General features: G+C 39.0%; 1 protein-coding gene and 1 pseudogene across 1 annotated transcript; both read right to left on the bottom strand.

Annotated features, from left to right (window-relative positions):
* Positions 1-2139: 2139 nt before the first annotated feature.
* LOC146377984 (C-X-C chemokine receptor type 3-like) lies at positions 2140-8655 on the bottom strand. Its single transcript, XM_084944859.1, has 3 exons — positions 8507-8655; positions 7471-7824; positions 2140-7127 (listed from the first exon to the last, which is right to left on the bottom strand). The coding sequence occupies exons 2-3, from the start codon at positions 7819-7821 to the stop codon at positions 6378-6380; spliced, it is 1101 nt and encodes a 366-aa protein (XP_084800985.1). The 5' UTR covers positions 7822-7824; positions 8507-8655; the 3' UTR covers positions 2140-6377.
* Positions 8656-12748: 4093 nt separating this feature from the next.
* Positions 12749-14125, bottom strand: LOC146377983 (C-X-C chemokine receptor type 3-like; annotated as a pseudogene).
* Between the last annotated feature and the right edge of the window lie 1869 nt (positions 14126-15994).

The raw sequence follows: 15994 nt of genomic DNA, 5'->3' as shown, positions 1-15994 counted from the left end.
CATGAGTCACTCTTGACTAAAAGGTTTCTCTTTCCATCATTATACCCACACCGTCTCAGCGCCAAACTGCTCAAAACCAATTAGTTGCCCTAACTTAGTCATCTTAAGTAACTTTTACTCAAATTTTTTGAGGCAACGAGTTTGCATAGTTTTTTAAGTTCTGGGAACTAATGAAATTTTACAGTGTATGTGTCAGTGAAATTTTCTATAATATAGACGGTACTTTCACACACTCTCTTATTTCCTTAAGGGTCATCACGACAAGTGCATCTGTATATTTGATATGGCAGTTTTGTTTGGTTTATTTATTTTATTAAAATTCTAAATGCACTTCCTGATGCACCTGTCCCATACAGGCTGGGGACAGACAAAAAAATGGGAATCTTTTGAATGTCAGGTAAATTGGTAACCACTACACTATGGCAACACATGCAATTATCTATAATAAAGAATTCAACAACACCTGGGATTTATTGTCACACCTGCAAGTGAGCTCAGTTTTCAACTTAAATAATGTTTTTTTATTTGCACAGACAGACAGACAGATATTGTTTTGATCCCACACGGGAATTTGCTGTGTTACAGCAACATGATAAAAAGTAAAAAATAGTACTGTCTACAATTCACAAGAAATAAACAACACAGTTATAGAAAAGTGCCTCTTGGTAACAGGCTTATACTGTGAGATAGAGTAGGAATTAATACATTTACAACAGAGATAAAAACCAAAGAACAGTAAAAATTAAGTTAGTAAAAAACAGTGAAGGTAAGACTGACATTGTGTAAGAGTGAAGTGCAAATTTCATTAATAAAAAATATTTATACAGTAAATATAAGAAGAACAGCTGAATGAAAGTAAAATATAAAATATGTTTGGGCTTTTGTGCCTGGCAGGTGTGATCACGTGTCACAGAACGAAGAGTTATTAACAGCTTCATAGAGAACGGTAGGAATGATTTCCTGTAGAGTTCTTTATGGCAGCGAGGTTGAATCAGTCTGAGGGGGAAGGAGCTCTGCTGCCTCAGAAGTGAGGAGTGGAGCTGTTGTGATGGGTTGTCCATGATGGAGGGCAGTTTGTTCAGTGACCTCGTGTCCCTCACTCCAAACACCTCCAATTTCAGACCAATGATGACTGCGGCCTTGCAGATTAGTTTCTTGATCCTGATGGCATCTCTGTCACCGATGCTGCCCCTCCCCCCAAGTAGACAACAGCAAAATAGATGCCATTCACTAACAACACCTTACTGCTTTTTCCTACATTTTATTAGTGAAATGAATAATTGTGTTTTTCTGTCAATGACATTTTATGGTAAATGACCTTGTCATCTGCATACTGTACTGTGTGAGGGTTTCCTGGAGTAAACTTGTAGGGTAGCAATAGGAAACATGTCATTGGAACAATTTTTACAGTAAGTATTGTGCTGGAGTGAAGATGCTTTGAAAGTGCCTGGATCTGTACCTGTATCATTTAGCAGAGGTCGCGTTTATTTCTTGGTACATTTAGATCAGCCTCTATTATGAGTTTCCTGGTTTGAAACAGTCTGGACTGCTACCTGTCCATCATCCACACTACCCAGATGTATTTCCAAAGAAGCCTTGGGTCATTCAGGCCAGTCGATGCTTCTTCCTCTCTCTGACTGGATTTTTTAGAAGATGTGTTGGATGAAAGACGAGGTAGAAAAGAGTGTGTTCACAGCTATCCCAAGTTTGGCCAACAGGCAGTAGATTCTTGGAAGCTTGAATCACATTGATTTATGAAATAGTGGTCTTAATGCTTTCTTCAGCCATCATGATCTTCTGTTACTCCTGCAGCATGGATCAGCTGTGGCGTGGTGCCCAGGGATTTAAAAAGCAGAAAGCTTTTAAGATTATTATGGCAGCCGTTGTGGTTTTCTCCCTCTGTTGGACGCTGTACAACATCACACGCTGGAAACATTTCATTTTGACTCAAGCAACAAAGCTTGTTCAGTCACAAAATCTGATTCTGTATGCCTTCGTGGGTGTGGAATTCCGGTATCGGCTCCTGAGCATTCCCAGGTCTCTGTGTTCTGGTCAATCTGACCCCCCCCCCCCCCCCCCCCCTCCCTTGATATCAAACAAATCTTATCAAGTCTACAAAACGGACATGAATGGACACGAAGCCAAAAACATCAGCACATCCAAAGTATGTTTGTATATTTTTTGTGTTATATAACCTGAAAGAAGAAGTGGCTACTTTGATTTTTGTATGTTACACTGCATTTATTAGCAGTGTAACATAAACCTAGCACAATCAAGTCTGTTTGCAGCATTAAAGTACACCCACACGGCCAACAGACTAATTAAAGGAATCTTTGGTGATCATTCTATGAAATTGGACTCACTTGCTGATAAAACTATTGCATTGGAAACAGCTATAAAAACAGTGCACAACAGTTGAAAAAACACAGAACAGTTGGTAAATTCCTCTGTGTACTCCATGATTCAGGTCCCGTTTGAAGCCTCTAGTTTGTTTGATTTACTTTATTTGGAGGAATGATGGCAGATGAATTAGCTTTCATTCACCTTTTTGTTGAAAACAACCTAAAACTTACAAAAAATAACTTGATAATACACATCAAAGACATCAAACCTAAAACTCAAACTTGTAAAAATATGTACAAACAAACATAATTAAAAACATATAACAAAATCCAGAGTAGAAACTGATGAAGAAAAAGTACAAATTGGGGTTTGCTGTAATTCTAAGTGACTGACGTCCTTTGAACGTCTCAAGTGCAGATGTACACCTCCACTTGTGTTATTTGGAGACCTAGGTGAGTTCAGTTAACCCTCTACTGCATAGCGTTGCCCTGAGGCAACAAACCACATTTTCATGCCTTACGGTGGCCCTTCAAAAGAAAAACAACTTTTTTTTTTTCAAACAATGCTACCAGGCACATCTCTTTCCAATAAAATGATGAGTTGAAGGTGGTGTGACTTTGATTTTTTTTTTTTGGGGGGGGGGGCAGGGCCCCTTTCTGCAAGCTGCACTACATGAGAGACATCTCCATTAGGAGGCAAGATAAAGATCACTATTTTACATGTTTATAGTGAAATAAATGTATATTAAAAAATACTTGTATGTGCATGAATATGTTAAGAAGCATATTTGATTGTTTGTTCTACTTTTTTAAAATTTATTTATACTGTAAAACTGTTCATTTTCATTCGTTGCCTCAAGGCAACACTGCGCAGTTAGCCCAATTTTTTTCAGGCAATATAATGCATTTGGATATGTGTGTAGAGATGTGTTTGTGTGCATTTATATGATCATAGTCAATGTTTTTTACTTTACAATCTACTCATAATTACAGGACATGGATGTAACAACTTTTTATGCAAGGAAACCAAGGGAATGTGCACTTTCTGTCCTCAGAAAGTGAGGACAGTGAGCTTTCAGGGAGTGACAGTGAAGTAGAGGAGTGGATCCCTGAATGAGGTTTGAGGGACACTTAGGAGCTCAGGGGTCAGTTGGTAAAGTAACTGTCTGTGTGTGTGTGTTAGTGCCCACATAGCAAACAGGTCTGGCCAGGATCTGGTATCAAGCCGGCACTTTGAGTAATCTGGGAGAGTAGAAAATCAGTCCATTCACTGTCTGAACAGAGTTTCGGCATGTTACTTTTGCACTGTTTTGCATGTTCTGGCACATGTTGTTATTGCATGGCTTGATTAAGGTACACATTATGCTGACATCTGGGGCCAGAGCTGAAACCGTTCTGGGCCAGCACAGGGCCAGCAGTGTGTCTACAACTTGCCCGTGGCTGCACACCACCTACAGATGGCCCACATACCGCAATGAATAACGGCCCTTTGGTGGCCCAGACCTAGTTTGCCAAAGGTGGCCCACACATGGGCCAGCACAAGGCCAGTTTCAGACACCCTGGTCGTCCTGTGCTGGCCCATGTGTGGATTACCTCTGGCAAACCTGATCTGGGCCACCAAAGGGCCGTTATTCATTGCGGTATGTGGGCCATGTGTAAGCACATTGTGTGGGCCTGATCCCTGCCATACCAATATTGCTGTGTGGGTGTCAGTGTGTGTGGTCATGTATTACTTATTGTTGTGGGGACACAAATTTGTTTACACACTCATATTGTGAGGTCTCGCCTACTTTATAGGGACAAATTGCAAGGTAAATCATTCAATTTTAGGGTGAAGGCTTGAGTCAGGGTTAGGGTAAGGTTCAGGCAGGGACTTGTCATGGGTAGAGTCAGGATAAGTCTCCAGGAAATTAATGTAAGTTAATGTAATGTCCCCAAAAGTGATGGAAACACAACATGTGTGTGTGTGTGTGTGTGTGTGTGCGCGTGTGTGTGTGCGCACGTGCATGGGGTTAGGGTCAAATGTTGGATGTATTTTGGTGTTTTATTGTTGTCTATTGTCTATTTGTTGTTTATTTATTTGTTCATCCTTGTTGTACTAATACAACTTATTATAGAATAACTTGGCATTTTACTACCCTTGTTGCACAGTGTTGCCTTGAAGCAACAAAACAATATCTGTTTGGGGGGGGGTGCAAGTTCAATAACGAAGATCTGTATTCACTCATCCTGGGTCAAAGTCTATTCACCAAATAGCTGAATTCTGTATTTTAACCATGATCAGTTTTTTCTCCTTAGCTCTCAGCGTAGTAAATAAGCACATATGCACAGTTCTATTTTATTCATCTCCCAGAGATATTTAGGGTTTTTTATGAATATGGAAATTGAAAAACACAGGCTGCAGGGCTGAAAGCTGTAAAAGCTTTTCTATTTAATTTGTGGCATAATAACAATGCATGTATTCTGGAAATGCTGTGTATTGCTGGTGATAATGAAGACCACCATTAGGGCTGTAGTAATAAAGCTTATGTGTAAATTCAATACAGAAGATCTGTAATCACACACTTGCCTGCTTTCCTGGGTGTGTCTACTGCTTTCCCACTCTGCTAATCTCACAAGTGACATCATTATTCTAGTCCAATCATCTTCGCACTCGCCTTCTTTGAGCCAATCAGCCTTTGCTTTGGTTTAAATCTGTCCACTCCATCATTCTCCCTTTCAGACTCTCTTTTATGCAACTCACCTCCTCCCCAGCTACACCTCAGACACCTTAGCCAGAGCTCTACTCAACCCTCAGTTTTCATCTTCACCACCTCCACCAGTGTCTAGACTCTGAGGGGATCCTGTTAAAAACTCAATCACTGGGATTCGGTTCTGCCATGATGAGTCATTGGACTCTAATCACCAAATACATTATTTTCTCCATCTCAATAAATCATGCTTAATCCTTACAAGTGATCTCTCCTTATTGAAAAAGCATTGATGCTGATCTAAAAAGTGTTTATGGTGCATGTTAGTGATTTTTTAATTGTTAAATTCTGATGAACTGTATTAACAAATTTAGCAGTTTGAAAAAAGTGAAAAATGTTTGTTGACACATCTGTAACATCATAAAAACAATGCAGTTTTAAATATAAAACACACATCTTGAACAAAATTCAGCAAAAAAAAAAATCTGATAAAAATGTAAAATGAACATTTAAATGAGTAAATATGTTTTTAAATGCTAAGTTTACTTTTAGTTAAAAGGCTGTTCCAAAGTATTTGTGTGTGTTTGGGTGCAAAAAAATAATGTAAATAAATAATGTTGCTGAATAAAAAGTAATTGACATCTTCACCGTTTCAAGCAGAGTCAAAACAGAGCATGGGGATGGGCAACTCCAGGCCTCGAGGGGCCGGTGTCCTGCAGGTTTAAGATGTGTACTTGATCCAACACAGCTGATTTAAATGGCTAAATTCTCCACAGGCCTGGTAATGAACTAATCATTAATTTTAGGTGTGTTGACCCTGGATGATATCTAAAACCTGCAGGACACCGGCCCTCGACGCCTGGAGTTGCCCACCAATGACATAAAAAGAAACATGAAACTATGTTTATGGCAATAAAGTTACAAAAAGTGTTTATGTGTTGTTTAATGTAAGAAGTCAGTAATACTATCACAGATAACAGTTTGCAGTATATCAACTTTCAATGATTACAGCATTAGCTTAATGATAAATGTGTTGAAATCAGTTCACTAACAGCACAGATATTTCACTATTGATAAAAAAAAAACTATATATTTTTATTTAAAATAATAAGAAAGATCTACATTTTGTGCTTTTGGATTAGTATGAGTCACCATGATGGATCTCCAAAACCTTAGCATTATAGTGAAATGTGAAAGTAGTTTTTGTAGATAAATATCTACTTGTCAGTCACACAGAATAAAGTCCTCAATGCCTTGACATGAGATTGAATTCACATCCTCTCAGGAGTTAAACAACATGCTGCTTACATCTGAGTCAGAAGAGAGCATGTTTCTCTTTTCATCTTCAATGAGCTAACGGATTCTCTACAACCGTCATCTGTTTCAGCTCTTGCTGTTGATCCTGACTGTGGTCAGGCTGCTGTCTCTGGCCTACACCAAGATCCCAGAGTGAGCCTTCTGGTTCAGTTTTATTACATCTCAGCATGGCCAGTAAGTGTTGCCTGAAGTTTCCACACAGGCCGAGATACAGCAGAGGCCTCAGGCTGGCGTGAAGGCAGCCTAACGCAGAGGTGACCATGAGAAGGGTTTTTAGTGAACTTTCAGAACTTTCATGTGAATTGTTAGGATGTTTCTGAAATCTGTTCTGGAGAGTGTCCAAAACAAGTATGAAGTTGTACGGCATCCAACACAGACAGAATACGACCACCAGAGACAGGATGACGGTGATATTTCTCTGCATTCGGGCCCCATTAGAGCTGCACTGCCGCCATAGCATATGTGAGAAGATCATCAGCATGAATGCAGGTAGCACCAAGCCAAATATGTGGTGGAGTAGACGTGACCACAACTGCCGGTCAGTTCCAGATTGAGGGTAGATGTAAACACAAGTATTATCTTCTGTGTAATTATTTTTACCCACCAGGAAAAAACAGTCAGGTGCAGTGAGGAGGACAGAGATAAGCCAGACTGACAGGCAGCTGATGTGAACTAACCAGTGCCTCCCGTGGGAATATAACTGGATGCCACGGATGGATGACAGATAGTTTTGAAGACTGATGCAAACCAGCAGAAAGATCCCACAGTAGTAGTTGAGCTAGAAGAAGACAGGAAGAACTTTTAGTGTAAGACACAAACCTCTAACATTTATAAAAATTACACTCAACTTCTTCACTTTCACTTCTGTCCTACTCTAAACCTCTGTATCTAGTCTTGTTCTCATCTTAAACACGTTTTAAGTACTCAGAGGATGTCACGTGTCATCCTGTTGAGTATAATGACTGTGTTCTGCATGTTCTGCCAAGAATCTGCAAACAGCAGGAAATGACAGAGTGCAGCCAAATATAATCCAAGCCAAAACAACTTTCTCACAGCTTCACAGAAAATGTATTACTTTCACTTTCAGTCTCTATCTGTTCCATACAACATCTAGTCCTTACCTTGAAAACGACCCAAAAGACCCGGCTGAAAATCCCCCAAAACCAGTCACAAAGCTGACTTGTCTGTGCAGCCCAGAAGGGCAGCATTAACAGGAGGAGGATGTCCGCGATACTCAGGTGGAGAATAAAGGTGTCCGATAGGCTCCACAGTCTTCTCTTTTGAACCAGAACTGTCAGGAGAATAATATTTCCCAGGATTCCAACAAAAAACACTACAGCATACAGAGCAGGGACCCACACTGCCTCACTGCCTCTTTTCACAAAAGACTCATCCCCTGGATAGTCATAGGTGATGTTAGGGTCATAGTCAATTCCACTGTACACATCCAGATCATCTGTACTCATATTCATGTTCTGTTGAACCAAAACAAAAAGTCAAAACACAAGTGTTGAAACACAGAGAGAAGACAAAAGTGCTGCAGTGCCTCAGAAGCTTTATGTCAGAATAGATTCCTCTCTCTTTCTTTCTCTCTGGGTAAAAGTGAAGTCAGTTCCCTGACATTTCCCTTTGGGAAGCCCAGATGAGCCTTTATAATACATACACAAACACATCACAACTCATATGGTGTGATGTAGCAATCGTGGAGTGGACATAAAAGGAAAGTACAGTACTCCGTTTCCCTTTGGTAAGCCCAGCTTATAGTGAATGCAAAACATACAACAACTCACATGTTGTGATTTAGCAATTGTGTGGCTGACATAGACGGAAAGTACAGTTCTCCTTAGTCACTCACTCTCTCACACTCTCTCTCTCACACACACACACACACACACACACACACACACACACACACACACACACACAAACACACACACACACACACAGACATTTTTAATCTATAAAACTGCCTCCCAGCTTTCCTTTTTACCGTTGTTAAAATAAAGCTTCTACAAAACCAGCTAAGCTTGCGCACACAGTTATTGCAAACGGAAAGTAGACAGAATTATCAGTAACTTCCATGGCTGCCAGTAAAATGTTCATAATGTTAAAAGACATATTGTAGGAGGGATGATATATGCAAACAAATGCACTTACTTCACATAAAGAGCTTCAGCTGCAGAGTTTGAGAAGCTTTCTGTGCGTGTGGACCGATGATACTAAAAGCAGGACCTCAGTATGTCCTACCGCTTCAACTCCAAGTAAACCAGTGTTAAAGGATCAGTACTGGTCGGATGTTTCTCGCTTTGCCTGGGTTGACGTAGAATGCAGGGCAAAAAAAAACTGTCAAAACCGCACATAAAGAGCTTCTAACACTAGAGGGAGCTGTTGACAACATGACTTTGTGAGATGGGATGCAGGGCAAGGGCACAGTCGTTTTAACAGTCACTTGACTTCACCCGTTGAGGAATTGAATTTTAATCAAAATTGTCAAATGTGGATTAATTGAATTTAAAAAAAAAATGCATTCCTTTGAAAAAAGTTTCAAAGACAAACTTTGATCGATACAAAGAGAAATATAGTGCAAAATGCGAGAACTAAGAGATAAGAACATTTCAAAAAACACAATTCTGTTGCTCCCTGGCAGCAAAATATAGGAAATGAGACGTGGTTCAAGACTTTTCCACAACACTATATGTTGACACAAAGCTACAGTAAAACAACAAAATACATTATATAATGGATATCCATTGTGGATTTTCTCCCATATCACGTATCATTTGTCTAGCTGTTTGATGTACCAATATGATAAATATATGTTACAGGTGGCTGTAAATATTCACTGTTGTTTCTCTCTCCAGACCTTCTATGGAATTATATTTATCCCATAACAAATAAACCAAGCAAATAATTTCATTTCACGGGTGCAATTAAATCCCTTGCGTGTAAATTTAACGTTTAGTACTCAGCAGCCACGTGCAGAAAGAAGCCATTGCGCATGGGAGACTGTCTGATTTGGAAAGATTTGGACAGATGGAAATTAGCCTTTGGCTATAATCTGGCATGTTTACATTCATGTAATTTTTTTTTTTTTTTTTACATTTACGTTCATTAACATGCACTGTCCTAAATAAATAAATATAAATAAATTTGCATGCGCTACGCCAGTTTTATGCTTTCGCGCGTAGCTCTCTGCGAGAAATCCTGCTTTCGCGAAAAAACAACTTTTGACTGTCTGGACGCGAAGCCCAAAGGAGGACGGGGTCCTAATGTGATTGGTCACTTTAATGGCCACTTCAGGGTACTGTGGAAACTGAGTTACACGTGAGGAATTAAATTGCGGCCGAGAACAGAAATAATTTCACTGGCGTAAAAAAAAAAAAAAATCATGACAAATATAATTCCATGGATAAAATTCATTTGATTTTGATTTTTTTTTTAGGTTTTTTTAGGCCTTCTCTTGTACACTTTCTTCAGGCTTTTTAGGGACACACCGAGACCAGAGTAATATTTTTAATTATAATCAGAAAGTCTGTGTCCAATATTACAATACACCCACAGGACCAAAATTATTTAATTAAATTACTTTACTTGTTGTTAAAGATGCGCAAAGAGCTTTAGAAACAAGCCATTTAAAACATCTTACAGCCGGTAAATTTCGTTGATGAGGTCTACTGGTCTCCAGGTTTCAGTTGCAACTTGAAGCCTGTCTACTGGTTTGCTCAATTTTCTTCTTTTGACAGAAAAATTAGTCTTCAATTATCTTTGCAGTGAAAAAATGCTTAGATTTGAAAAAAGAGAGCCTTATTATTACATGCATAAAGATAAAACATAAAGCCTAAAACTCAAACCTGGCAAAGAATGTAAACAAACATAATTAAAAACATCCTACAACAACATCAACAGCACAAACATTTAAGAACAAAAAGTAAAAACAAGGAAAGCAGAACAAATGGTGACTAAGCAGTGGTATAAAAAAGTATTCATATCCCCATTATGCTGTTACTGCTTAATAAAATCCTTGCCTTCAGGAGTTTTGTAATCAATGAAAAGAGTGTAGGAACTTTAATCTCACTTTAAATACAGGTGTTCTGTGAAGGTCTCAGAGATTTGTTGGTGATCATCAGTGAACAAAAAGCATCATGAAGATTAAGGAATGCACCAGACAGGACGGGGATGAAGTTATGAAAAGGTTTAAAGCAGGGATAGGTTATAGAAACATTTCCCAAACTCTGAACATCTCACAAAGCAATGTTTAATGCCTCATCTGAAAATGGAAAGAGTGTGGCACAACTGCAAACTACCAAGGCATGCTCATCCACCTAAACTGACAGGCTTGACATGCCTACTTGCAAAATGCTGTGTGGTGGAAAACTAACACTGCACCCCATCCCCACCATCAAACATGGTGGTGGCAGCCACATGATGTTCAACCTGTTCAAGGCTGCAAAAGGATTATGACTCAAACAGGGGTCCAGATGTAATTACTATTGTGAATCTCTGGTGAGACTAGAAAATTGCCGTTAACAGAGGCTCTCCATCCAGTCTGACCGAACTGAAGCTATTTTGGAAAAAAGGAATGAGCAAAAAATATAGTCTGTAGAGACATACCTGAAAAGACTTGCAGCTGTAATTGCAGCAAAAGGTGGTTTGATAAAGTATTGATTCAGGGGACTGAATACAAATACATGCCACGTGTTTCAAATTTGTAAAAAATGTTTAACACCATGTATCATTTTACTCCCACTTCACAATTTTGCACCACTTTATGTTGGTCTATTAGATAAAATCTGAATAAAATACATTTTGGTTTGTGATTGTAATGTGAGAAAATGTGGAAAAGTTCAAAGAGTATGAATACTTTTTCAAGACACTGTAACTTTCAGGCTTGATTATTGTTTGGCCAACTGATCAGTATGAGAGTAAGATAAGATAAGATAACCTTTATTAGTCCCACGTGTGGGAAATTTGTTTTGCTACAGCAGAAAGTGGACAGTACAAAGTTAGAGTAGAGTACAGAGTAAGTAACAGTTTCCTAGTGACTGGTACAAAATTGAATGTTTTAATGTTGTAATGCCTTCTGTTACACAGAACTGTGACTGAATAAAAGCAGTCCTTTAAATAAGACTGGTATACAACTACAACTGTTTTATTCAGGGACTCAAGTGTATTACACCGAGTTTGTTGATGTGTAGATATCCTTGCTGCTTTTGGAAATAGCAGGATTTCCAGACGATGTGGATCCCAAAGCACTCTTAAATGAGGATTTTTACTTTCAATTTTAAGAGATAAATACACTTTTGCTAATTAATTAAATAATTAAATTCATTGCAGTTTTTTCCTCACAAAATTTCTTAAAGAGTTTTTTTTTTTTTAAACTATCCACAAAGCACTACACCTTTTAAAATTGAAATTTACAATCTACAGAGATTTACACAGTTCATTTAGCATGTTCAAACACTTCTTAAAATTGACACATTTAAAACCAACTCTTAAAAAAATTACTATCAACTATATGGATAATTGGTGGAAAATAATGTACATAGTTTGGAAATACTGTATATTGTTGATGAGGGAATAATAAATGGCACTTTTGCTGATGTAAAAGTTTTAGCTGTATAAAGAACACGTGGAACATTATAAAAAATGTTTTAGACATAAACACACATTTTAAGCAAAAATCTTAAAAGCAAAAATAAAATTAAAATAACAAATTAACAATTAAATAAGTCAAAATGTTCCTTTATGGTGATTTTACTTTCAGTCTGAAGGCTACTCGGCAGCACTGACTAAAGGACAGGAGCTGGAGATGTTCCGATTTTCATTCGAGTGAACAAGACTAGAAATGAGTACATCAGAGAGATGGCTCAGGTTCAACATTTTGTAGACAAAGTTAGAGAGACATGGCTGGCATGCTTTGGACATATGCAGAGGAGAGATTGGAGATATAGTGGACAAAGGATGCTGAATGTGGAGATGCCAATCAGGAGCAATCCACAGAAGAGATTTACGGATATAGTGAAAGACACGATGAAGAGGGTTGGTGTGACAGTGATGGATGCTGAGGATAGGTGAAAATGAAAGCAGATAATCTGCTCTGGCGACCGAGCTGAAAGGAAAAGTAAAAGAAGATGAAAACATAGATAGGGTGAGTATGTGTTACATCGATTATGTTGATTAGAGGTAACCGTTTGGGAGAGGCGTCTATTTAAATTTAGTTTGGATTATTGTTATTCTTGGTCAAAGGAATAAAAACTACAAAGAAAAACAGTTTCAATGGTTTTTCTTGGTGTGGCCATTAAAGTGTTAATTCATTAATTGTCAATCCATAGTCAGGAGTGTAACAATATTTTGCTCACATCTGAGTCACAAGAGGGTATTTCTGTCTGTTCATCTTCACTAAGCTAATGGATTCTCTGCATCCGTCATCTGTTCCAGCTCTTTCTGCTGAACCTGACTGTGATCAGGCTGCTGTCTCTGGCCTACACCAAGATCCCAGAGTGAGCCTTTTGGTTCAGTTTTACTACATCTCAGCATGGCCAGTAAGTGTTGCCTGAAGTTTCCACACAGGCCGAGATACAGCAGAGGCCTCAGGCTGGCGTGAAGGCAGCCTAACGCAGAGGTGACCATGAGAAGGGTTTTTAGTGAACTTTCAGAACTTTCATGTGACTCGTTAGGAGGATCCCGAAGTCCATTTCTCTGGATTGGAGGCCATTACAGCTGCACTGCCGCTGTAGCATATGTGAGCAAAAGATCATCAACACGAGTCCAGGTAGCACCAAGCCAAATATGTGGTGGAGCAGGCGTGACCACAACTGCCAGTCAGTTCCAGATTGAGGGTAGATATTAACACAAGTATTATCTTCTGTGTAATTATTTTTACCCACCAGGAAAATCCAGTCAGGTGCAGTGAGGAGGACAGAGATAAGCCAGACTAACAGGCAGCTGATATGAACTAACCAGCACCTCCCGTGGGAATATAACTGGATGTCATGGATGACAGAGAGGTAGTTTTGAAGACTGATGCAAAGCAGCAGAAAGATACCACAGTAGTAGTTGAGCTAGAAGAAGATAGAGAAAGCTTAGTGTAAGACACAAACCTCTAACATCTATAAAAATTACACTTTATTTCTTCCCTTTCACTTCTGTCCTACTCTAAACTGCTGTTCTAAGCTTGTTCTCTTTGAAAATGTTAAATACTCACTGTATTGAGTACAATGACTCTGTTCATACTCAGTGGATGTCACTGTCATACTGTTGAATACAATGACTCTGTTCAGCTTTCTCACAGCTTCACTGAAAATGTCTTGTTTTCACTTTCAGTCTCTGTTTCACACAACATCTGGTTCTTACCTTGAAAACAACCCCAAACATATGGCTGAAAGTCCCAAAGAACCAGTCACAAAGCTGAGTCATCTGTGCAGCCCAGAAGGGCAGCATCAATAGGAGGAGGACATCCACAAAACTCAGGTGGAGAATAAAGGTGTCTGATATGCTCCACAGTCTCCTTTTTTGAACCAGAACTCTCAGGAGAATAGTATTTCCCAGGATTCCAACAAAAAACACTACAGCATACAGAGCAGGGACCCACACTGCCTCACTGCCTCTTTCCACAGGAACATTATCCACTGTGCTGTTAAACAATGTAAACACTGTAGTGTTATTCACTGTATTTGCTGCATCGTAATCATAATCACGGGTGTTGTTCCTGCCATATTCCCAATAGTCATCCGACTCCTTTAAGATTCCGCCAGTATCCACATGCAGCTGTGCCATGTCCATATACTGTGGAGACAAAAACAGAACAAACAAAAATACATCAGTGCCTCAGAAGCTGTATATGAAAAAGTGAAGCCAGTTCGCTGAAATCTCCCCATAGGAAACCCCTAACACAGACACACCCCACTCGCAGATTGGTAGCTTAAAGCTTATAAACACTTTAACTTCTTCTCAAAATTGCCACTTCATTGCCAATTATTAATATTTGTTATTTGTCATTCATGTAATTCATTCATGTAATTCATCATCGGCACCCCCCTGCCCTCTATCCAGGATCTGTACCTCTCAAGAACCAGGAATCGGGCAGGGAAAATCATCACAGACCCCTCACACCCTGGACACAGACTTTTTGATCTGCTGCCCTCTGGCAGACGGTACAGAAACCTGCAGACCAGGACCACCCGACACAGGAACAGTTTCTTTCCCCTCGCCATCTCCCTTCTTAACAGTTGACCTGTCACACTGCTCCCACTGCCAGACTGCAGCTGCACCTTATGTACATTTTGTAATATTCATTCCACCTCATTCATTTCTGTATTTTATGTATATAAGTTTAGATTCGTTATTTATAGTTGGTTACACAGCTTTGTGTATGTATGTGTAATGTGTATATATAGACACGTGTGTGTGTGTGTGTGTGTGTGTGTGTGTGTGTGTGTGTGTGTGTGTGTGTGTGTGTGTGTGTGTGTTTTACATTGCTATGCTTGAGAGCCACCATCTACCGGAACCAAATTCCCTGTATGTGTCTGCACATATACTTGGCCAATAAACACGATTCTGATTCTGATTCTGATTCTGATTTATGTCAGAAATTGCCATAGTGACACAAAATTCTGGAATTTCTAACAAGGTCCAAAACAGAAAGTGAAGCTTTATTTTAGTTTCAGCTGTCCATTGTGTTAGCCTTTGTTTTCTTTATGTAATATGCATCTGTTTGGCAGCAGGACTAAAGCAGAGCATGGGAGACAGAAGTAAAACCAACCAAGAACTGAGGAAATCCGGGAGCTTAAAAACACATGAAATAAATAAGGAGAGAGGAATTAGTCTGGGAAAACACAGGAAATCTTAAATAAGACTACTCTTAACTAAGGACAAAGAAAAACAAACTCGAAACACTGGGTCAAAGACCAAGTACCATGGCACTTCATCAATGTTTTAGATAAAAATAATGCAGTTATTAAACACAAGATTAACCCGGTGTTTCCAAAACTTTCTGTTCATTATTTCCCAGCTGTGTGTTTTTACATTTTAGCAATCAGTGTATGGTTTTTGGCAATTACTCTTCCATTAAGCTTGACAGGGAGCCTCAAGCAAACGTAGAAACTTGCAACTCCCTTGTTATCTGAGGAAGGCTGTAATGAATAGCATGTAAATGGACATGAAGAGAAAAACATTAACATCCACACATACAAAGTATGCTCGTATATGAGATATTCTGCAATAAGCACCGTTTATTTTGTTGTTTTCTGTACTTCCTAGTGCATCAGTAGTTGAACGTGATAGGACAAAAATAATTTTGTCTATTTGGGGCTCACACCTATATTTGTTGGCAGGTTATAATATTTCTGATTTCTGGAAAGTGTTGTAATAGAAGTAAGATGACATGAGTTGTTATGTTATTTTAGGTTGCCTAAAAAATACATTGATTCATGTTTTTGTGTGAAATGTTAAAATGCATAAACAATTCTGTTTGCAACATTACAGAACATCCACAGGGTTAACAGACCAATTAAAGAACTCTTGGGTGACTATTCTCTGAAAATTGACTTACTTGTCGTTGAATGCTGTCCAAAGAATTTTAGAAAAAAGCTCTCAAAACAGTTGGTAAATTCATTTGATGAGGTGTACCGGTCTCAGTGATTCAGG

Source organism: Perissodus microlepis, chromosome 11 (genome assembly GCF_051167445.1).
Source record: "Perissodus microlepis isolate ML-2025 ecotype Zambia chromosome 11, ASM5116744v1, whole genome shotgun sequence".
NCBI classification, from domain to species: Eukaryota; Metazoa; Chordata; class Actinopteri; order Cichliformes; family Cichlidae; genus Perissodus; species Perissodus microlepis.
The sequence above is the reverse complement of the archived record's forward strand: the minus strand, read 5'-3'. Positions and strand labels throughout refer to the sequence as shown.